The sequence below is a fragment of the Syngnathoides biaculeatus genome, chromosome 23, assembly GCF_019802595.1.
Source record: "Syngnathoides biaculeatus isolate LvHL_M chromosome 23, ASM1980259v1, whole genome shotgun sequence".
NCBI lineage: Eukaryota > Metazoa > Chordata > Actinopteri > Syngnathiformes > Syngnathidae > Syngnathoides > Syngnathoides biaculeatus.
In genome coordinates, this window is record NC_084662.1 from 2,440,344 (window position 1) to 2,465,439 (window position 25,096).

Here is a 25,096-nt window from a genome sequence, read left to right on the forward strand (position 1 = left end):
TGCCAGGCAAAAGAGTGAGAGGAAGTCCAAAGAGAACGTTGACAGATGTTGTGAGGGAAGACAAGAGGGCAGTTGGGATTAGAGAGGAAGATGCAGGAGGTAGGCTAAGATAGAAAAAGATGACACACTGTGGCGACGCCTAATGGAACAAGCCGAAAGGAAAACAAGAAAAAGAAGAAGCTATAAATGTCTTCCAAATGTAACAGACTTCTATGGTTTCAATTTAGAGCTTTTGATACTATCTTTGAATCACAAAATGTTCAAGGAAAAATGCAAAGTCCATTATCTTAAGATTATAAAGCATCCTTGGGTATTATATAATTCCACAAAGACATGCACTTAAGAATGCTCTCCACATTATTTTATGAATAAGGTAACCATTTTATTCCAGTTTGCTTTTCAGAGTGAATATTCCACTGATTTCCAAAAGATTGTTTGTTGGTTAGAACCCAGTCCGGATTAATGGAATCATACAGCTGTGCTGGCTTGTCTGAAACATTTATCAAAAATAACAAAATGTTAATATATTTATTTTTTGTTTGGCCAACTTACTTAATAAAACAGAACACATCATATTCAAATTTCAATAAGATGTTGAAAGGATGCTGGTGTTAAAACAAGTCCCCAGTCCTAAAATATTTCATGATTTAATTCATGTAACTTAGAACACTATCAAACAATAACCATATTATTCAGAGCACACAAGAAAAACATTTCAAAACAGAACAGTATTTATTTAACATAATTATAAGTGGAAGTATGTTTTCCTGTTTAGTATCAGTTTCAATGTCCACATGTTCCAAATGCCAGCACACGATGCAGCCATACATAAGTCACCATTGTCTGGGCTTGCAGATCCACGTCACCTGTTTACTTAAATTTATCACTCAATTGACAAAAAACATTTACCAGTGACAAAATGATTTGAGCAGACATGATACTGGGATTGATTAGCCATGTTTACATCTGCTCTGGACAATACTGCCAGCTCTGTTGGAGCAGTCAACCACAGCACAGAAGGTAACCAGACCTGGAGGCTGGTTGGTTTGTGCAAGTTTAAAAAAAATAATGGTGCGTGGAGATACGGTCGCCGGTATACTTGTTTGTTGTTGTTGTTGTAGTCACGCAACCGCATTGTTCAGTCAACTTCTAGTTCCAGGAAAGCAGCCACTTCCTTAGGGCGTTTCCACAGGTCCATTGGTCAGCGTAGTGCGAGCCGCTGCGTAGTTGAAGATGTGCTGCGTGTCGTGAGGGCTCTGTCCACATTTCAGGCAGAGTTTGATGATAGTATTGTCGACACGAGGCATATAGTCATTGAGCATGCGACCCTCCAAACAATCGCTTAGTCTTCCAATATGATGCGAGGCCGAAAATCACCTGATTGTGACGTCATGTCGCAGGCCTCTATATTGAAGTTGATGTGGGCAGGCGCAGATGGGTCGAATGCAGATCGGGTGGAAATTAAAATGCGTATCACTTATTTTGAGTCAGTACCAGAGCGGCACCAACTGCCCGAGACAAATTCCTTGTGTATTGTTTCAAAATACACCATTAAAGCTGATTCTGATTTACAGCTGGACAAAGAGAGAAAATATTCAATGTTTTAAAGCTGTTTTTTCAAAGTGATTCCAGACAGCATGGGACAGAACATTTTATTCAAAGTGCACTTGATTGTAAAAACCAGATTGAGGAGAAATTCATTCAAATGGAACAGTGTACTGTAGTACACTCACAGTGGCTCTTGAACTACACTCAAACATGCGGAGTGCCTGGACTGGAAATGGTGAGGAAATGAAACAACATTTGGAAAGAAAAAATGAATTTGATGCCTGCAACACGTTCCAAAACAGCTGGGACACAAGGGCAAAAAAAGACCAGGAAAGTTGAGGACTGGGTTAAAAAAAACAGAAAAAAACCCCACTTGTTTGGAACATTCCAAAGTTGAAAAGGTTAACTGGAAACAGGTGGATAAGTGTCATGATTAGGTATAAAAGGAATATCCCTGAGCGGTCCAGTTGTGTACAAGCAAGGATGGGAAGAGGTTCACCACTCTGAACAACTGCATGAGCAAATGGTCCTACAGTTTAAGAACATTTCTCAAATGGACAATTTCAAGGAGTTTAGAGATTTTATCTATGTTCCATAATGTCATGAAGTGTCAGAGACTCTGAACAAATGGAAGCAGCAAAGCTGAAAACCAACACTGAATGCACGTGACCTTCAATTCCTCAGGAAACAATCCATTAAAAAAAAAAATGCATCTTTGTTTAAAAGATATTGCCTTGTGTGCCCAGAAATGCTTCATAAAATCATTGTCAGTTCAGTTTGTCACTACATCTACAAATACAAGGTAAAATGCTACCTTACAAAAAATTCTGAGATGGACTGACACTACGTGGAAATGTGTGCTGTGGTTTGACGAGTCCACATTTCAAATTGGTTTTGAAACACTTGGATGTCATGTCTTCGGGTCAAAGAGGAAAAGGACCATTGGGATTGTTATCAGCGTAAAGTTCAAAGCCAGACTGTGGTTGGATAGGCGCATGTTAGTGCACGGGGCCTGGCTAACTTACACATCCACGATATCATTGAAGTGGAAATATAGAGTACATACAGGTGGAGGAACATATGCTGCAATCCAACCAACGTCTTCTTTAGAGATGTCCCTGCTTATTTCAGTAAGACAATGCCAAGCCACATTCTGAATGAGTTACCACACCATAGCTTCATGTTAAGTGAGAGTTGTGGATTGACCTACCAACAGTCCGTTGAAAATGTGCGTCGCATTATGAAGTGCTAAAAATAACAACGCAGACATCAAACTGTTGAGCAACTCAATTTGTACATCAAGTAGCAATAGGAAAAAATTCTACTTAGAAAGGTTCAACAAGTGGTGTCCTCATTTTCAAAACACAATTCTACTATCAAACATAAAGTTGGTTTTAACAGTGGAAGACATGCCCATCTCAGCATTTTTTCAATGTGTTGTGGGCATCAAATTCAAAATTTGTGAATATTTGCAAAAAAAATGTTTAGTAGTCTGAACATTGTCTTTGTAGCAATGTAATAATGTGAATATAGATTGAAAATGATTTGCAAATGATTGCATTGTGTTTATTTGTTGCACAGAACACACCAACTTCATTGGATTTAACGTTTGTACATAAAGCTGACAAGAGCTGAAAACATTGCAGGATCTTTCAATTTGGCCAGAAATTATATTTTCTTCAGAAATGTACATTTCTGCAAGTTGATTGTCAATGGTTTGCCATCTTGAAACAGTTTGCCACTACATGGATGGAAACATTACACACTGGCTGGAGTGCATGTGTCTGCAGGATTGAGCCGGTTAGTGATAAATGCACTTCCGGTGTCAAGGACTATATCTTGTGCTCAACCATGCATCCACTGACAAAGACGCAACAGAAAAACTAAAATATCTGCAAGGCAGAGTTGAGAGATTATCCCTTTAACATGCTGTTGACAACTCTTATACTATTTTATTTCAGTATGAACACAACCTGTATTTAGTCGTAAGCTGGCACAACATGTGGTAGCTGCACAATCTTATGACATTCAAAACAAAACCTCAACATACTCACTTGAAACTAAAAGTTCACATACACTATAGGCTCCGGCCCTCCTGCGACTCTTGTGAGGGTAAGTGGCTTGGAAAATGGATTCATTTATGAAAACTGGTTTTGGCTCACTGACATGGCATCACACAGCAACGAAGAAATCCTGCTTTGAGTCAATTGGGATGACCAAAATTAGTTCTATTAGCTAAATACCAGCATAATAAAAAGGGTTTTTTTAGACAGTCTATTTGATCTATTCATTTTCTTAGCTGCTTATCCTCACAAAGGTTGCGGGAGTGCTGGAGCCTATCCCAGCTGTCAACGGGCAGGAGGCAGGGTACACCCTGAACTGGTTGCCAGCCTATTGCAGGGCATATAGAGACAAACAGCCGCACTCATAATCACACCATGGGCCATTTTAGAGTCTCCAACTAATGCATGTTTTTTGGGGGGTGTGGGAGGGAATCGGAGTGCCTGAAGAAATCCCACACAGCCACATGCAACATGCACATAGGGAGGGGTGGGATTGAATCTGGGTCCTCAGAAATGTGAGGGAAACGCTTTCCAGCTGCTCCACCATGCCATCCAATCTTTCTGATATTTGTTCAAATAAAAACTAAAACAAATAGATTTGGCAATTATTGTAGCAGTGTAAAAAAAAAAAACAAAAAAACAACTAATATTCATTAGTTGTGATTTGTTTCTACACTGATTATGAGGTTAATCACTATTGTGATGAGTCAAAAGTAATGCAAAAAGTAATGAGTTGGATTTTGTACAATCCATGTAAAATGTATTGATTGATGGTCTTGCTAGGTTGTCCTTTAAAGATAAGTTGACCGAAAGTTCCAACATTGATTTTCTCATCATCACAACAAATTCAAAATAATTCCTTTTTTACATTGACAAAAAAATAGCAGAGGGCTAATATATCAAGGCTAAAAAGTGGCCATGAAATATGAAATGTAATTGTTGATCCTTTGGGTATTTTGTACGAAAGTATGCCACAAACATGACTTGAGAACTATTTTCAATTATTAAGAAAATGTATGTCTCATTTAAGATTCTTTCAATGAAAGAATCTTTTTGGCCCATAGGCTCACTCAGTCTGGGTATTGTCATACTACAATACTAAACTATATTAATTTATCACCGATCACCTATTAGAAATAATGGAAAAAATAAATAATGGAACCCTGCATTAATTATTCTTGTAAAGGCAGAAAAAATTAAAGACTAATTGTGGACCTACTTAAATGACCATTTCATCTACCAATAACAGGAAATAATAATAGTGGGATCTTTCAGCTCAGTCATCAACAGAGAATCTTAAATAGAGTGCACCAACCCATCTGTTTAACTGCTGTAATCAAAAAATATGTATATATGGTATGGAAATGCAGAACTTGTGTAAGAAAAAAAAAACAGGTAGACAAATGTTTACAGTTGATCAGTGAGTGCCTAATAATGCAGATGAGCAACAATAAGCAACAATAAGATACTGCCAATCTGCTGGACTTCTTTTTTATTTTATTACCCTGAAGTCTCTCACAGTGTACATTTACACATACTGTAGGTTTTAGAGGTCAGTCGGTTTCTGAGGTAGTGAACCCTAAGAACGTAAAAAAAAAAATCTGCTATCGAACATCTTACAATTTGAAGAAACAAAAATAGGTCAAAATCTAAAACAAGAATCCAGGTAATGAACAAACATGGGACTAAAACTGAAGATGTTCGGTATGGGTTTTCCAGTCTTTTTTTCATGGGTATAAAATTTCACAAGAATAACTGTGATGGTGATAAAGACAATGCTAATATACTGTATTTCTTAGGCATCCACTCAGGGTGTATCAAGGTTGATCAGCGTTCTCACCCTGATAGCCTGGAGGCTAGGATCAGTGCCCTCATACAAAGTCACCTCACCGTCATTTCCTAAAACACGGAGAGAACAAATATCAGACAAGGACTCAAAAAATACTACAGGCTACCTGGAACATGGAAATCCAGATCAACCTAAAAAAAGACACACACTGTCAAAAATATTAATAGAATTAAGTAGAAAAAAGGACATTTTAACATGTTTCCTAGCCGTTATGGCTCGATGGTTTGTCTGCAAAGGCGACTACCACCCTCCCCTAATGCCCTTTTAAGAATGTGTTTAGGAAACATTAGGGCAGGGATTGAGAACCTATGGCTCGAAAGCCATATTTGTCTCTTTTGATGGTTGCATATGGCTCGCGGAGACCTCATAACGACATTTTGTCCATGACATTTCTGTCGTGTAGGCAACGCAAATGAGGCAGAGAGAGTTTGTCCTAGTGGGGTTGCCGTAATCTGTTGTGGCAGTCGGTGTGCTCATGCGCAGAAGGGTCGAACCCAGATTGGGTTGGAACCACTAATATTGGAAATTATTTTGCCAAGATTGCGGAAACAAAAAAAGATGAGAAGTACCAAAGTTTTCGGCAAGAATGGACAGCCTTTGCGGAAAGTTCTGCTGTGTGTCTAAATTATAATGACAAAATTGGAACGATGAAATACTCAAATAAAAAACAACACTTACATACAACACATACCATACTGCGTTGACATCAAAATACCCGGCGTTGTACAGCAGGAAGAAAGCATGTCAAAAGCTATTGTCCAAAGTCCAAGTTAGTCAGCAGAACATCCATGTTTGGAGCTAACAAGCCGAATGGAATTCAGATAGTGTTGCTGGTGCTTTAGCAATTATGAGAAATAGAAAGCCATTCACAGATGGGGAGTATGTCAAAACAGTTGTGCGTGATGTTTCCAATTAACTTTTTGACAACTTTTTCCCTTCAAGACAAGATAATCAAATGAATAAAAGACATGCCTGTGTTGGCAAGAACTGTTCACAATCATACCATCATGATTGCAAATCAAATTGAATTACGGATTACGATCAACGGATGAAAGTCTCAACGCCTGCATGAAGTTTCATCTAATGACTACAAACAGACTACAAAGCCATCAGCAAGACCATGCAGCACCAGAAGTCGCATTCATGGTAAGAAGTACCCATTTCCTAGTTATTGCTTTCTTTCTTTTCCTTTTCAGTCCTTCACTGAAGTATACATTCATGCATACAGTTTTGCAATCTAAAGAGAAATTATAGCACATCATCATTTGCATTGTATTCTTTCCCCCAAAAAGTGTTATTTTATGGAATTTCCAAAAGACGTGCGCATACGGCTTTCAGGTCGCAACAATATCTCCAACATACAAAATTAGTTCTTTATTTATTTTTTTAATTTCGGGGGTAACGAAGAATCCATCAATTTTCTGAGCTGCTTATCCTCATGAGAGTTACGGAAGTGCTGGAGTCTATCCGAGTGATCGGGCAGGAGGCAGGGTACACCCTGAACTGGTTGCCAGCCAATCGCAAGAAACAAAGAGACAGACAACAGCTGAACTCACAATGACAACTAGGGGCAATTTAGAGTCTCCAATTAATGTATGTTTTGGGTATGTAGGAGGAAACCAGAGTGCCCGGAGAAAACCCACACAGGCATGGAAAGAACATGGAAACTCCACACAGTCGGGGGTGGGATTTGAACACCGGTCCTCAGAACTGTGAGGCCAACGTTCTAACCTTTTGCTTCAGGGTGCCAAGAATCATGATATTTTCCCCCGAAAATTCAATGTTGTTATTGTGGTTGATTGATGCGCCTTATACATTCCATGCAACTGTTGATCTGTGATTTCTATCTCAAGTTAAGATTCCCATTTTTTTTTAATATACTGGGTTTAATTTTTATTTGCTGTCAGGCCGTTGATAGCGAATAAATATTTGAGCAAAAGTTGAGTTACACACCCCACATTTCCCTCGAGAGCTCTATTCTCATCTACTTCCAATAATAATCTCTTGCTTCTAAATATCTATGAAAGTCATCATTCTCTAGATCACACAAATTTCTCAAACTTTTCATTTCCCCATTTTTCACCAAGTTACACGTTGCTGTTATTCCCTGATTTGTCTCCCATTTAAAGCGCTCGTCATATTCATTGCACCCACTTTTTTAATTTATATCAACTTTGCTTTTTGAATAACTGTGAACCATAGTTCCAGAGTGAATGAGGTAATCGAGTCAAGTTTGCTTTGCATTATTCGTGCATTTCATTGACAATTTCTTTCTTTTTGGGGAATGAAGACATCTTAACAAGGCAGACGGTTCCTGTCTAAATAGATGAGGGGTTAGGTAATTGGTTGCCAACATTTTTTACTGTGTACGTCATCCAGAGCCCTGAAAGGAAAACATTGGCGTTGTTGACATGGCTCAAGGACAAAAAAGATGCAATATCGGAGGAACAAGAGACAAGGTCATACGAGGTGCAGATGGATTCACCAGTGTCATCCAAATAATCTGAAGAACAAATGAGGAATGACATGAGCCAACAAACTGAATCTCCCTAACCTCACCCCTATTCCGTTGGAGCAAAGCCCAACACAAAAACTCTCTACTAGCCTAAATTCTTTGTAAGGTGTGACGAACAGGATGAAGAATATTGTCAGTATTAGAATGTAATGCACACCAAGGTAGGATCTGCTTCCCATCCCCCATTGCCTGAAACCAATGTCCACTAAGATCCGAATGGCCCCTTCTCCACCCATGGAGAATCTTATCTGCAATTCTGACTGATTTTCGCGGAATCTTTTCCACAATATGTTAGACCCCAATGGACATCAGGCATTTTAATTACAAGGGACAGAAAGTTGGTCACACACAGTCGGCACAAAAAAAGTAGAAGTGCAAAGTTTGTGATGATGAAATGTGAATATAAAACCATTGTGTCCAGTTATCCCGGCAAGATTAGCTCTTTTCAATTTCAGGTGACAGGGGAATTAATCAATCTTGATTAATGACATAATCAAATCTGTCAATTGGACTTTTTGTTACTAAATGAAACATGGTTAACAGAAATCAGAATCAGCTTGATTGGCCGAGTGTGTAACAACACACAAGGAATTTGTCTCTGGCAGTCAGTGCCGCCCTGGTATGACATTCAAAACAAAGAACATACAAACTAACAAGAACAAAGAACAAGAGACATTCAGTTAATAGGAACTATTCCTTATAAGAGTCACAGATGTGCAAGATGCAGACTCTTCTTCATTTGGAACAGTTTAGATTGCGTCAACGCCTCACATTGTTAAGGTCAAACAGAGTGCCTTTACACGTTCGCAGTTCCCATTATAAATCAGTGCAATGCCAACTGTGCAAAGGGAGCTGTTTAAACTGACAAGTCGTGTGATAGTCTACAGAATATATTACTAATTCTAATACTGAATGGACCAGCAGGATATGAGAGTGTGTCCCAATAACAGCAAAAGGCAGAAAATATATTCGCTGATCAAGAATTTAATGACTTGATTGCCAGAGGGAAAAAACAGTTTCAATATCTGCTAGTTTTGACTTGCATTGATCGGTAGCGCCTAACCGACGGAAGGAGCTGGAAGAGGTGGTGGCCAAGATGTGGAGGGTCTGAAAGGATCCTGCCTGCTCTGGACCTAATTCAAGTGGCGTGCAAGTCTTCAATAGTGGGTAGAGTGATGTTGACAATCAGTTTAGTGGTTTTGATTGTCCGTTGTAGTCGGAGTTTGTCCTTTTTGTGGCAGTCCCAAACCAGACTGTGATGGAGGTACACAGTACTGATTGGATGACTGCTGTGTAGAACTGTCTCAGCAGGTCTTGTGACAGGCCATGCTTCCTCAGAAGCTGCAAGTAGTATATCCTTTGCTGGGAATTTTGAAGATAGAGTTCATATCCGTCCCTCACTTCAAGACCTGGGAGACTGTAATTCCCAAGAACTTGAAAGTCTTGACAGTTGACAAGGACAATTGGACAGTGTCAGGGATAGATTTGGTGAAGGATATCTCCTGAAGTCCACAATCATATCTACAGTCTTGTAGAGATGTCTTGTCTTGTTCAACGCTGGGTTGTGTTGGCCACACCAAAGCTCCAGTCTCGCTACTTCCTGTTGATATGCAGACTCGTCGCCGTGGTGTCATCTGCGAACTTCAGGAATTTGACAGCCGAGCGCCTTGAGGTCATAGTTTATGCTGAGCAAGAAGAGCAGAGGAGAGACGACACAACTATGGGGTGCCACGACGCTGGTAGTGCGTGTGGATGAGGTGGTTTCCCCCAGCCTCACCTGCTGTGTCCTACCCCCCAGGAAGTTGGAGATCCACTCGGAAATGGCAGGGGAGACACTGAGCTAGAGAGGTTTGGAGGAGCGGAATTCAGGAATGATGGTGTTAAACACAGATCTAAAGGATCCTCGCATAAGTTCCCTCACTATTGAGATGTTCAAGGATGAAGTGCAGACCCATGATGATGGCATCATCCTCAGATCTGTTAGCTCGATAGGCAAACTCCAGTGTGTCCAGCTGGGGGCCTGTGATGCTCTTGAGGTGGTCCATCATAAGGCAGTCAAAGGACTCCACAGATGTCAAGGCAACCGGCCTGAGAATGATGCTTTTTTGGGGAGCGGTATGATGTTTGAAGCAGGTTGGTACTTCACACAGTTAATAAAGACATGTTGAAGATCTTTGTGAAAACAGGAGCAAGTTGTCTGCGCAGACTTTGAGGCAAGATGGGGACACAAGGTCTGGGCCTGGCGCTCAGTTGCCCTTTTGGTGTTTGAAGATCTGCCTCACATTCCTTTCATGGATGTTAAACGGTGACCGTTGGTAATAAACTAAGACATCATGGTTTGAAATCATGCATGGCACGGAAGGTTCCCCTGCATAAACCCGCACATGTCAAGGCTCGTCTTAAGTTTGCCAATGACCATTTGGATGATACAGAGGAGTAATGGGAGAAAGTTTTGTGGTCGGATGAGACCAAAATGGAATTTTATGGTCATACTTCCACTCACCGTGTTTGGAGGAAGACAAATTATGAGTTCCATCCCAAGAACACCATCCTTACTGTGAAGCATGGGGGTGGTATCATCATGCATTGGGGGTGTTTTTCTGCACATGGGACAGGACGACTGCACTGTATTAATGAGAGCCCATGTATTGTGAGATTTTGGGGAACAACCTCTTTTCCTCTGTCAGAGCATTGAAGATGAGTTGTGGCTGGGTCTTTCAACATGACAATGACCCGAAGCACACTGCCAGGAAAACCAAGGAGTGGCTCCGTAAGAAGCATATCAAGATTCCGGCGTGGCCTAGGCAGTCTCCAGACCTAAACCCAATAGAAAATCTTTAGAGGGAGCTGAATCTCCGTGTTTCTCAGCGACAGCCCAAAAGCCTGTCTGATCTAGAGAAGATCTGTATGGAGGAGTGGGCCAAAATCCCTCCTGCAGTGCGTGCAAACCTGGTGAACAACTCCAGGAAACGTTTGACCTCTGTCATGGCAAACAAAAGCTACTGTACCAATCTTAACATTTTTTTTCTCAGGTGTTCAAATACTTATTTGGAGCTGTGTCACACACATAAATCATAAAAAAAATCATACATTGTGATTTCTGTTTTATTCTTTTTAGATTATCTCTCTCACAGTGGTCATGCACCTATGATGAAAATTTCAGACACCTCCATGATTTCTAAGTGGAGAACTTGTAATATAGCAGGGTGTTTAAATACTTATTCTCTTCACTGTAGGTCGTCGGCTAGCCCGTTCTTGTTTTCTACTGGGGGAGAACGTCGCTTGTAATTAGTGAGCGATTGTAATCCATGCCAGAATGATTTGCAGTCATTAGCGCAAGATATTTTTCCCGTTTAACTGCATAGTCCCTCTGTACAATGTTAATTCTTTAGTCTGCTGATTTCCAATGCGATTGCAGAAGGCCCACTACGATATGCGATCTCATTAGCCTGGCATAGTTGCCCAAGTGTGGCTGTAAACCATGGCTTGTTGTTATTGAACGTGCGAAAAAAATTTTTTGGTACACACACACATACCTCACAGAAATGGACATCCGCAGTAACAATATCCGTGAATTCATCTTGGCTGATTGCAGAATTTTCAAAGACACTCCAGTCTGTGCAGTCAAAGCAGCTTTGAAGTTCTAATTTTGCCTCGTTGGTCCACTTTTTAACTTATTTTACCAAAGGCTTTGCACACTTGGGTCCTTGCCTGTTTGTAGGTATTAAGTAGAGTAAGCAGTGATCAGAGGAGCCGAGGGGTGCGCGGGAAATTGCGTCATATGCGTTTTTAAATGTACGTATAACAGTGATCGTGTGTTATTTTCCCCCGTCGGTCATTTTACATGTTGCTTATATTCGGGAACTTCGAGGTTAAGATTAGCTGTGTTAAAATCTCCTAGGATAATGAGCGGTGAATCTGGGTGTTTTTTCCTCAATCTCGATTCGATCATTTAAATAAGGCAACACAAGGAAATTTTAATTTTGTTGAATAGGGGAAAAAGGTGGTATTACTGTTATTGTTAAGTCATTATTCCAGTGGAAAGAAATGATACTCTGTGATTTTAGCTCTTTGGAAAATCTCTGTTTTAGTTAAAGGTGACACATAGGTTATTGTTTTAATAATTTACTCACCTCCAATATACAACACAAAATTGATGGAGGATTTTTCAGACCTCCTGTCAGTTATTTGTAATGACTACCACTATTTTGTCATAATGGGAGACTTTAACATTCATGTTGACAATAACATGGAAAGAAAAATCTACAAAATTGCTTTATTAGACAGACTCCTCCACACTCAAGGTCACATCTTAGACCTGGTCATCTCTTAGGATGTAGACAACCTCTATGTCTATTGAGAAAAGGTACATAAGTGAAAGTACTGCCACTCGGTTTAGGGAGACTGTAGCTGTGGCTGCAACTCCAAACAGTGACAGTTAATGAATTTTTGGATAATTCTACCTGGAAAATCTCAAATGTCATGAATGCTGTCACTCCTATTAAAACTTAGACAATCTTGAGGCAACCTAGTACTCCATGAAAGACCAGAATGACGGTAACAAGCTCAAAATCAAGTAGCTTCAGCAGAGATACCCAGACTTCCCTTTCCCCAGCCACTTCTTCCAGCTCTTCCAGAGGGTTCCCGAGGTGTTCAGAGGCCAGCCGAGAGACATAGTCTCTCCAGCGTGTCCTGGGTCATACCTGGGGTCTCTGTACGGTGGGACATGACCGGAACACCTCACCAGAGAGGTGTCCGGGAGGCATTTGGATAAGATGCCCCAGCCACCTCATCTGGCTCCTCTCAAAGCTCTACCGGACGACCGAGCTTGTTACCCTATCTCGCAGGGAGAGCCCAGACATCTCGCTGAGGAAACGAATTTCAGCCGCTTGTGTCCGGGATCGTGTTCTTTCGGTCACGACCCACATCTCATGCCCAGATGTGAGGGTAGGAACGTATATCAACTGGTAAATTGAGAGCTTCGATTTTCGACTTAGCTCCTTCTGTACCACAACAGACCGACACAAAGTCCGCATCACTGCAGACGCTGCACCGATATGTCTGTCGATCTCCCGCTCCATTCTTCCCTCACTCATGAACAAGACCCCAAGATACTTGAACAGTTCCACTTAGGGCGGGATCTCAGCCCTGACCCAGAGAGGGCACGCCACCCTTTTCCAACTGAGGACCATGGTCTCAGATTTGGAGGTGCTGATTTTCATCCCAGCCGCTTCACAATCTGTTGCAAACCGCTCCAGTGAGCGTTGGAGATCACGGCTTGATGAAGCCAACAGAACCACATCACCGGCAAAGAGCAGATATGTGATGCTGAGGGCACCAAACTGGACACCCTGAACGCCTTGGCTGCACCTACAAATTCTTGCCATGAAATTATGAACAAAATCGGTCACAATGGGCAGCCTTGGCGGAGCCCAACTCTCACTGGAAACGAGTCCGACTTTTCGCCAGCAATGCAGACCAAACAGCCTGTATCAGTGGGGTAGGCACCCCATACTCCTGAAAACCCCCCCTCAGTACTCCCCGAGGGACACGGTCAAACCCCTTCTCCAAGTCCACAAAACATATGTAGACTGGTTGTGCGAACTCCCATGCACCCTCGAGGATCCTGATGAAGGTGCAGAGCAGGTCCACTGTCCCACAGCCAGTAAGAAAACCACATTGTTCCTCCTGAATCTGACATTTGACTTCCTGATGGACCCTCCTCTCCAACACCCCTGAATAGACCTTACCAGGGAGGCTGAGGAGTGTGATTCCCCTATAGTTGGAATACACCTTCCATCTGCTAATCCAGAGGCACTGTCCCTGATGTCCATGCAATGTTGCAGAGGCGTCTCCACCAGTACAGCCCCAGAACATCCAAAGCATTAAGGAAATCCAGGTGAATCTCATCCACCCCTGGGCCTCTGCCAACAAAGCAGTTTTTAACCACCTCGGTGACCTCAACCCCAGAGATAGAAGAGCTCACTTCAGTGAACCCAGACTCTGCTTCCTCTGGGGAAGGTGTGTTGGTGGAATTGAGGAGGTTTTCGATGTATTCTCCCAATCGACTCACAACACCCCAAGTTGAGGTCAGCAGTGCCCCATCCCCACGATACACACTGTTGACGGTGCACTGCTTCCCCCTCCTGAGACGCTGGACGGTGGACCAGAATTTCCTCGAAGCAGTCTTGAAGTTGTTGCCTGTAGTCTCACCAAACTCCTCCCACGCCCAGGTTTTTGCCTCAGCGACCACCGGAGCTGCATTCCACTTGGCAAGCCGGAACCCATCAGCTTCCTCGGTAGTCCCACAGGGTAGAAATGCCTAATATGCTCCTTGATGGCATCCCTCATTGTTGGTGTCCACCAATGTGTTCGGGGGTTCCCGCCATGACAGGCACCGACCATCTGACGGCTACAGCTCTGGTCGTCCACCTCAGCAATGGAGCTGCGGAACATCGTCCACCCAGACTCAATGTCTCCTGCCTCCCCGGGAACATGAACAAAGTTCTTTCAGAGGTGGGAGTTGAAATTCCTTCTAACAAGGGAATCTGCCAGCCATTCCCAGCAGAACCTTACAATACGTTTGGGGCTGCCACGTCGGACCAGCATCTTCCCCCACCATCGGAGCTAACTCGGTGGTGATCAGTTGACATCGCTGCCCTTCTCTTCACACAAGTGTCCAAGACATGCGGCAATTCCTATGACACGAACACAAAGTCGATCATTGAACTGTGACCTAGGGTGTCCTGCTGCCAAGTGCACATATGGACACCCTAATGCCTGATCATGGTATTTGTTATGGACAATCGGTGATGAAGAAGTCCAGGAACAGAACACAACTCAGGTTCTGATTGGGGTGGGGGGTCTTCTCAATCACACCCTTCCAAGTCTCACTGTCATTGCCCACGTGGGCATTGAAGTCCCCCAGCAGAATAATGGTGTCCCGAGAGGATGCGCTCTCCAACACTCCCTCTAGGGACTCCAAAAACAGTGGGTACTCTGAACTGTTGTTTGGTGCATAGGCACAAACCACAGTCAGGACCCATCCCCCTACCAGAAGGTGGCGGGAGGCTATCCTCTCATCCACCAGGGTAAACCCCAACGTACACGCCTCGAGCCGGGGAGCAATAAGTATACCCACACCTGCTCGGTGCCTCTCACCGTGGGCAACTCCAGAGTGGAGCAGAGTACAACCCTTCTCATGAGGACTGATACCAGAGCCCAATGGGTGCATAAATGAGAGTCCGACTATATCTAGTCGGAACTACTGAACCTCATCCACCAACTCAGGCTCCTTCCCTGCCAGAGAGGAGACATTCCATGTCCCGAGAGCTAGTTTCTGTAGCTTGGGATCGGATCGCCAAGGTCCGCGCCTTTGGCCACCCCCCAGCTCACATCGGAGCCGACTCCAATACCCCCTCTCAGAGGTGGTGAGCCCATGGGAAGGGGGAACCATGTTACCTTTTTGGGCTCTGCCTGGCCGAGCCCCATGGGTGCAGGCCTGGCCACCAAGGGTTCAGCTTTGAGCCCTACCTCCAGGCCAAGCTCCAGAGAGGGGCCCTGGTGACCCATGTCCGGGCAAGGGAAACCAATATCCAATATTTGTACTCGTCATAGCGGTTTTGGAGTTGTGATTTGTCCACATATTTTAGTAAAAAAAAAATACAAGCCAAATCAGCAAAATAATGAAATGATACTTCATCTGAAGCCACGTTGGAAAAAACTAAAATCCAAACAGAATCTCTATTGTTTCGTAGCCATTAAAAGTGTTCAATTCAATTGAATGGCACTTATGTATGGGGTCCTTCAAAGGTCAGTTCTTGGACCTGCCCTATCCAGCTTATACAGTATATCCTACCCTTGGGTAAAATACTGCAGAACTTTAATTTTGACTATCATAACTATGCTGACGACGGTTATATCTAGCATTGTCTCCAGATGACTATCGTTCAATTGAGGTGTAATGTCACTGTTGTGTTGGAAGAATAGTGTTTTACATATATCCTGAATATTGGTTCTATTAGTTCTACCTTTGAGTTTAACAGGTTTTATCCTGTTGTGGGTTCTAGATCTCCCAGTCAGGCTGTTCCTCATATGATGTTGTTTTTACCTGCTCCAGGTGTATACAGTTGGACATAGATAACGATCTTGTTTTTTCTCTGTCTCTGTCACTTTTCCATAACCAAATAACTTTTAGACTGATCTTTAGTAAGGGGTGACAATTCGCAAGCAGAAATTTTACTTTCTTTTGTAATAAAAATCAACAAAGACAAGATTGTCTCCTTGCTTTTGGTGTCAGATTCTTTTTTTTTTTTTTTTTTTTGCCAAAACACTATCTAAAACATAACTAACTGGAGCAGTCAAAATTGTATTCAAATAAATCATAACAAAACAGATAATTTTATTTGGCAACAAAGAAAAGAGAATTGCTGTTTGTAAATTTCTGAAGTCGCTATCTTTAAAAAATGTCTTTCACCATATGAAGAAGATATCCAAGCAGACCAGGAGACGCTCATTCATGCTTTTATCTTAAGTAGACTTGACTATTGTAATGGTATTCCGACTGAACAATCCCAAAATAGCATTAAACAGTTGCAGCTCATTCAGAATACTGCAGCTTAGTTTCTGACCAGAACAAAGAGGTCACATCCAATTATTTCAAATCTAAAGTTTTTACACTGCTCTTACTCATATTAAGATTTGATTTCAAAGTTCTGTTCTTGGTCTTTGAATTGATAACTGGTTTCGGGGCCTGAATACATGAAAGAATTGCTACGGGAATATAAAACCTAGTAGGGCGCTGTGATCGACAGACACAGATCCAATTGTGGAGCACAGAGTCCAAAGCAAAAATGGTGAAGTAATATTTAGCTTTTATGTTGACAACCAGGGGTGACCAATCCGTGGCTCTCGCATGCGGCTCCTTGCCTCCTTTCATACAGTTCTCATGAAGACATGAAAGCAGAATGAAATACTGTTGATATGTGCGTGCACGCGCTTTGCTTGAGTTTATTATGGTAGTTGCAAGCGAGTGTTGACTGCATTTATTACGGTCTTTGCGTGCGCGCTTTGGTTGAATTTATTACAGTTCTTACGGGTATTGTGACAACAAACTAATTTTGTGTGTGACTAGGGAAGAGTGCCTTTAGTGTTCCCGCCACCCAGCTCAGCTGTGCAATGAGAGAAAGAAGCGTTAACTCCAAGCAGGACGACCTCAGCACAGAGAATAAGTCTACCCTGCATCTCCTGACCACGGTCGCGTGGCCACAGCAGGAAATGTTAGCACGGTATTTCGCATTTGCATTGAATGAAAGTAGCTCGAGTTTCGCAGTCGGATGGTGATCTTTGGAGAAAATAATTTGTCAATTTCGCTCTCAAAATGCCAGGGAAAAATAAACAGCTAAACGAAATTAGCTTTAGCTAAACTCTTTTTTTAAAACTCGTTTTGTTGTTGACCGCAACAGAAAGCCACTCTGCCTTTTCTGTCAGACGTCTACCGCATTTCACAACTTCAAATCTTCACTTGAGCTCACTCCACGGTAACATCGACCTGGAATTTCAAAGAGGGACTAAACTTCCCAGTCACAAGTTAGTCACTTTGAAGAAAAAAAAAAAGTAACACAGAAAAGCAGATGTAGTTTTTTTGAAACAAGGAAGAATATCAAGTGGCTTAGAACATTGAACTGTCCCACCATTTCTGTTGAACAGAGAATATTGGATATTATTATTTCAGTGTTGATGAATGAAGAAAATGAGAGAGAAGGAAGAGTTGAAGAGGCAAGAGTGAAGGACCAGGAAGTGGAAATAATTACTAAGGGGGAAGTCAGAAAGGCATTACAAAGGATGAAAAATGGAAAGGCAGTTGGTCCTGATGACATACCGGTAGAGGTATGGAAGCAATTTGGAGAGATGGCTGTGGAGTTTTTGACCAACTTATTCAACAGAATACTCGCGGGCGAAAACATGCCTGAAGAATGGAGGAAAAGTGTTCTAGTTCCCATTTTTAAGAACAAAGGGGATGTTCAGAGCTGAAGGAACTATAGAGGAATAAAGTTGATGAGCCACACAATGAAGTTATGGGAAAGAGTAGTGGAGGCTAGACTCAGGACAGAAGTAAGTATCTGCGAGCAACAGTATGGTTTCATGCCTAGAAAGAGTACCACAGATGCATTATTTGCCTTGAGGATGCTCGTGGAAAAGTACAGAGAAGGTCGGAAGGAGCTACATTGTGTCTTTGTGGATCTAGAGAAAGCCTATGACAGAGTACCAAGAGAGGAACTGTGGTACTGCATGCGTAAGTCTGGTGTGGCAGAGAAGTATGTTAAAATAGTACAGGACATGTATGATGGCAGCAGAACAATGGTGAGGTGTGCCTTAGGTGTGACAGAGGAATTTAAGGTGGAGCTGGGACTGCATCAGGGATCAGCTCTGAGCCCCTTCCTGTTTGCAGTGGTAATGGATAGGCTGACAGATAAGGTTAGACTGGAATCCCCTTGGACCATGATGTTCGCAGATGATATTGTGATATGCAGTGAAAGCAGGGAGCATGCAGAGGAATAATTAGAAAGATGGAGACATGCACTGGAAAGGAGAGGAATGAAGATTAGCCGAAGTAAAACACAATATATGTGCGTGAATGAGAAAAGTGGAGGGGGAAGAGTGAGGCTACAGGGAGAAGAGATAGCGAGGGTGGACGACTTCAAATATTTAGGGTCAACAATCCAGAGGAATGGTGAGTGTGGTAAGGAAGTGAAGAAACGCGTCCAAGCAGGTTGGAACAGCTGGCGAAAGGTGTCTGGTGTGTTATGTGACAGAAGAGTGTCTGCTAGGATGAAGGGCAAAGTTTACAAAACAGTGGTGAGGCCGGCCATGATGTACGGATTAGAGACGGTGGCACTGAAGAAACAACAGGAAGCTGAACTGGAGGTGGCAGAAATGAAGATGTTGAGGTTCTCGCTCGGAGTGACCAGGTTGGATAGGATTAGAAATGAGCTCATTCGAGGGACAGCCAAAGCTGGATGTTTTGGAGACAAGATTCGAGAGAGCACACTTCGATGGTTTGGACATGTTCAGAGGCGAGAGAGTGAGTATATTGGGAGAAGGATGCTGAGGATGGAGCTCCCAGGCAAAAGAGCGAGAGGAAGACCAAAGAGAAGGTTTATGGATGTGGTGAGGGAAGACATGAGGGCAGTTGGGGTTAGAGAGGAAGATGCAGGAGATAGGCTAAGATGGCAAAAGATGACACACTGTGGCGACCCCTAACGGGACAAGCCGAAAGGAAAAGAAGAAGATTATTTCAGTGTTGCATTAGATGAGAGTTGTGGCATACAGGACAAGACTTGGTGGTTTGTCTGCGTGAGAAAGAGGACAATATTTAAAAAAAAAAATTGTGGCTTGTGGTGTTGGTACTTTGTAGAACTTGATTTTTCTCATCATGTTGGTGTGTGACATTTACAAAACATCTGGTTGAGCAAAGTTATGTGTGTGAGGAGGGAATAATATCCATATGTATGATATGCAATGATGGGAATACGGCCTTTAAATAAAATGAGTTACTAACGCTGTTACTGTGTATTTTTCTTTTTTTAGAAACGGATAATCTAACTATGATTGTGTGATGTGATTAAGGATAGAGATGGAAATGTGTTGACTGGAGCCAGTAGTGCGCTGAATAGATGGAAAGAATACTTTGAGAGAGTAGTGGGCCGAGGTGTGATGATGAGTGGTACTGTTGTCTGTCTCTATGTACCTTGAAATTTGCTTTTAACCAGTTCAAGGTGTACCCTGCCTCCTGCCCGATGAGAGCTGGGACTGGCTCCAGCACTCCCACGACCCTCATTTCTGGGGAGCATGTCCGCTGCATCAACAACTGTGCCATCAAAATAGCTGTTACTTTATTCTATGTTTTAACTAACTGCGCCTTCTCTAAAAACACACCTTTTTGTGCAGTTTGTTTTCCCTGGAGAAAAACAAGACAATAAAGCCAAACCATACGTAAATGAGATGTTCAAAAATCAAGAGAGGTATCGTTATTTTTTTTGTTTTGTTCCACTGACCGATGTTCCAGTGACATAACCTGAAAAAAACAATACGGTACACTATGGTTCTCATTTACAGCTCTTTTAAACCTGCAGATTTCCACCGCAGAGCCTTTGCTAATGCACACACTGCATCTTAAATAATTGGTCAACTCTGCCATTCAGCCTCAAAATCCTAAAACTCTCCTAATATCCCAACCCCAAGTTCACTTTGGGTAAACATTGCAGTAGGAAGCAGGAGTCTGTTCACCTGATTAAAGACGTTACGTTGATTGGAACAGAATTCTCATTTGCATGCTAAACCATCCACACAGGTGGGGCCGGGATTTGAACCCCGGTCCTCAGAACTGTGAGGCCAAGGCTCTATAGTTCTGATCCGTGGGTACCCCAGAGTGCCACCATCCTGGCCACTGGGAGGATGTGGACACCGCTGGGTGCAACTGAACAGTCAAAGGACATCGTTGGCCGTGTTTAGGAGGGGAGGAGTGTCCTTGGGCTCGGGGCCAGTAGACCAGTACGGAGCAAGGCCACTACTGCTGAGCGGCGCAAGCTGAGGGAGAACATGCAATTCCACAAAAGTGGGGCCAGGATTTGAGTCCTGGTCCTCAGAACTGTGAGGTCGATGTGCTAACCGTGCTGTCCTGCAACATAACAAAGACTGAAAAATGTAAAGGGATCTGAATACTTTTCCTACCCACTGTGTTTATGCACACTCAAAACTAAAACAACACACCTGCAATTTACAGCAAGTTGTTTTCTCAAGTTATAAGTGAGATGAAATATCAACCATTGGGCAAAAAGTGCTAGAGAAATACTACATGAAAACTGGTGTTTTTGTCTGTCTGAATATAGACGAGATTAACCTGCCGTTCCCTGCAAGGTAATGACCTTCCCTACATGGCTGCAACTTAGGCACGATGATCTCGTTATGTGGTTTCTTTGGTAATGAGATAATTGTTTCCGCTATTTCACGTTTGTCTGTCTTGTCGAGACTGTCACTGAAGAGACTGAGCGGAATCATTTCTGGCACCAAGTACGAGTAGTGATTCATGAACCCCTTCAAAACGGCTTTAGCTGTCACTGGATCAATATTCACAAATTGTCAAATTTTTACCCAATTGTAAATCATTGATCGGCGCTTCTGAGCTAATTGGACACATGAACCACCACGGCACATAAATGTGCATCCCAAAAGGCACAAATCTTTCTACTTTATCCATGACAGACTTTGATAAGAGTCTATCCTTCAAATCGCCGACAGAATTTCTTAAAAGAATCATTTTGATCGCATACAAAAGTTTCGCCATCCAGCAAGCTTTGTGTGTCGCACCGGGTTTCTGAAAGTTGGATGTATTGTCCTCTCCTAGGTAAACTAAAACCAAGTCGAGCAGTTCTCGGTAGTCTCCTCGCGGTAACAGGTTCACAGCAGCCGAGTTGGGGTCACCAGTGCCTGTCTTGATGGTTGTCAGAAGTTCAATTACATGATGTCGCTGCTCCAGCATAAAAGAATCCGAACTGCTGTCTCTCGTCAGCTCAGCAGTCAAATCCAGTTCGGAGTAGCCTGTCCCTGAATTTTGTAAACACTGACATGTCTTTGCTTTTCAATACTTCCACACCCAGAGCATCCCAAGCCTTTGTGAGTAAGATTTCAGCCACATGTCTTCGACAGGCGCACCACAACAGAGCTTTCCTGATGTTTTCCTGGATGCAAATGCAGCCAGCTGTGAGATGACCCGTATTAGCACTGGTGGTATCAAATACCACAGCTGAAATATTGCCACGACAGTTCCATGTCTCTGCTGAATCGAGCGTAGCTTTAGAAAGAAGATTTCCAGCTCTTTCCGAAGACTTTACAGGAAGGGCAGGAACACTGAGCAATTTGCTCTCACCCACGCCCGAAATCAACATGGGAAGACGATCATCCTTTGCGTATTTATCAGGTAACGTCTCCATGAGTTTGCCATCCCAGTGAACTGCTGCTGGTCGGGGAGCAACCCAGTCCGTCTGGATTCCCTCAGCAATGTTGGCGGCCGCGTCGGGTTCAAGTTTACTGCAGATGTAGTGCCATCACATGAGCTGATGAGAGATTCTATGGTTGCCGCTAGCGCAGTAGGAGAAATATTGTTTCTCATTGCTGTTGAAATTAATTTCGGTGATTTCAGTACATCAAATGGGAAAATACATGGTGCCCTAAATACAAGGATGCCACAGTGAAGCAACTGGTTAGAGCGTTGGCCCCACATTTCTGAGCACCAGGGTTTAAATCCCAAGCCCACCTGTGTGGCGTGAGCATGTTCTCCCCATACCTGCGTGGTTTATCTCTGGGCATGGTTTCCTCCCACATCCCAAAAACATGCATTAACCGGAGACTCTGAATTGGCCCGAGGTGTGATTGTGAGTGCGACTCTGTTTGTGTCTAGATGCCCTGCAATTGGCGGGCAACCAGCTGTACTCCTGCATGATGACAGCTGTGATTGGTTCCAGCGAATGGATCGAGCTGTCTGTATTCGAGGAGTATGAAGACAGTGATGGCAACACCCCCACCCTCGAAGGAAAACTCCGGCTCTATACAATTCACAACAATGGCCCATTTTGAGTTGAAACGGGGGAATTTCACCGAAAGGCGACTGATTTTTATGTATGCAGAAAGTTTTAAACGAATATTCTATTTCAGGAGATGTGTAGTTCATTATGACAGTTCACCAAATGTCACCCCAAAAAAGATAGAACCTTTTCACTCATTTGTTTACTGTATATCAACAATTAAGAGAGGCTTTCCAGGAACAATAATACAGTTCTATGGGGTATTTAGTTCTAGTAAAATGCAGCCCGATGGGGGCACAAACCAGTGTAATCTGTAGGCCGGTCCCAAGCCCGCATAAATGCAGAGGGTTGCGTCAGGAAGGGCATCCGGCGTAAAAACTGTGCCAAACAAATATGAGCGTTCATCTAGAGAATCCCATACCGGATCGGTCGTGGCCCGGGTTAACAACGCCCGCCCCTGGCACTGCTAACCTGCAGGGCGTCAGTGGAAATTCAGCTACTGTGGGTCGAAGACAAAGAAGAGGAGGAAACCAGATCCATCGTCAGAAGAAAAAGAGGAATGCACAGAGCCTACGACTGAGTGTAGGGACTTTGAATGTTGGGACTATGACAGGAAAAGCTCAGGAGTTGGTTGACATGATGATGAGGAGCATCCAAGAGAGCAGGTGGAAAGGTAGTAAGGGTAGAAGTTTAGGAGCAGGGTTTAAATTATTCTACCACGGAGTAGATGGGAAGAGAAATGGAGTAGGGGTTATTTTAAAGGAAGAGCTGACTAAAAATGTCTTGGAGGTGAAAAGAGTATCAGATCGAGTGATGAGACTAAAATTTGAAATTGAGGGTGTTATGTATAATGTGGTTAGCGGCTATGCCCCACGGGTAGGATGTGGCCTCGAGTTGAAAGAGAAATTCTGGAAGGAACTAGATGAAGTAGTTCTGAGCATCCCAGACAGCGAGAGAGTTGTTATTGGTGCAGATTGTAATGGACATATTGGTAAAGGAAACAGGGGCGATGAAGAAGTGATGGGTAAGCACGGCATCCAGGAAAGGAACTTTGAGGGACAGATGGTGGTGGACTTTGCAAAAAGGATGGAGATGGCTGTAGTGAACACTTATTTCCAGAAGAGGGAGGAACATATAGTGACCTACAAGAGCGGAGGGAGAAGCACGCAGGTGGATTATATTTTGTGCAGACGATGTAATCTGAAGGAGGTTACTGACTGTAAAGTAGTGGTAGGGGAGAGTGTAGCATAGGATGGTAGTGTGTAGGATGACTCTGGTGGTGGGAAGGAAGATTAAGAAGACAAAGGTAGAGCCGAGAACCATGTGGTGGAAGCTGAGAAAGGAAGAATGTTGTGAGGCCTTTCGGAAAGAGGTGAGACAGGCGCTCGATGGAAAGGAGGAGCTCCCGGAAGACTGGACTGCTACAGCCAAGGTGATCAGAGCGACAGGCAGGAGAGTACTTGAGGTGTCCTCTGGTAGGAAAGGAAAGAAGGAGAATTGGTGGTGGAACCCCAAAATACAGGGAGTCATACAAGGAAAGAGATTAGCGAAGAAGAAGTGGGATACTGAGAGGACTGAGGAGAGGCGAAAGGAGTACATTGAGATGCGACGAAGGGCAAAGGTAGAGGTGGCAAAGGCTAAACCAGAGGCGTATGAAGACATGTTCACCAGGTTGAACACAAAAGAAGGAGAAAAGGATCTCTACAGGTTGGCCAGACAGAGGGATAGAGATGGAAGGATGTGCAGCAGGTAAGGGTGATTAAGGGGAGAGATGGAAATGTGTTGACTGGTGCTAGTAGTGTGCTAAATAGATGGAAAGAATACTTTGAGATGTTGATGAATGAAGAAAATGAGAGAGAAGGAAGAGTAGAAGAGGCAAGTGTGAAGGACCATGAAGTGGCAATGATTAGTAAGGGGGAAGTCAGAAAGGCACTACAAAAGGATGAAAAATGGAAAGGCAGTTGGTCCTAATGATATACCGGTATAGGTATGGAAGCAATTTGGAGAGATGGCTGAGGAGTTTTTGACCAATTTATCCAACAGAATATTAGCAGGTGAAAAGATGCCTGAAGAATGGAGGAAAAGTGTTCTAGTTCCCATTTTTAAGAACAAAGGGGATGTTCAGAGCTATGGGAACTATAGAGGAATAAAGTTGATGAGCCACACAATGAAGTTATGGGAAAGAGTAGTGGAGGCTAGACTCAGGACAGAAGTAAGTATCTGCGAGCAACAGTATGGTTTCATGCCTAGAAAGAGTACCACAGATGCATTATTTGCCTTGAGGATGCTCGTGGAAAAGTACAGAGAAGGTCAGAAGGAGCTACATTGTGTCTTTGTGGATCTAGAGAAAGCCTATGACAGAGTACCAAGAGAGGAACTGTGGTACTGAATGCGTAAGTCTGGTGTGGCAGAGAAGTATGTTAAAATAGTACAGGACATGTATGATGGCAGCAAAATAATGGTGAGGTGTGCCTTAGGTGTGACAGAGGAATTTAAGGTGGAGGTGGGACTGCATCAGAGATCAACTTTGAGCACCTTC

At 43.1% G+C, this 25,096-nt stretch overlaps 1 protein-coding gene across 6 annotated transcripts in view; it reads right to left on the reverse strand.

Moving 5' to 3' along the window:
• Positions 1-5,077: 5,077 nt before the first annotated feature.
• Positions 5,078-25,096, reverse strand: part of rad51b (RAD51 paralog B) — a 63,877-nt gene continuing 43,858 nt past the window's right edge. For all 6 annotated transcript variants that reach the window (XM_061812113.1, XM_061812114.1, XM_061812110.1 and 3 more), the window contains one exon: positions 5,078-5,510. In XM_061812113.1, the coding sequence (XP_061668097.1) occupies positions 5,419-5,510 (92 nt within the window). In that variant the 3' untranslated portion in view covers positions 5,078-5,418. The remainder of the gene's footprint in view (positions 5,511-25,096) is intronic.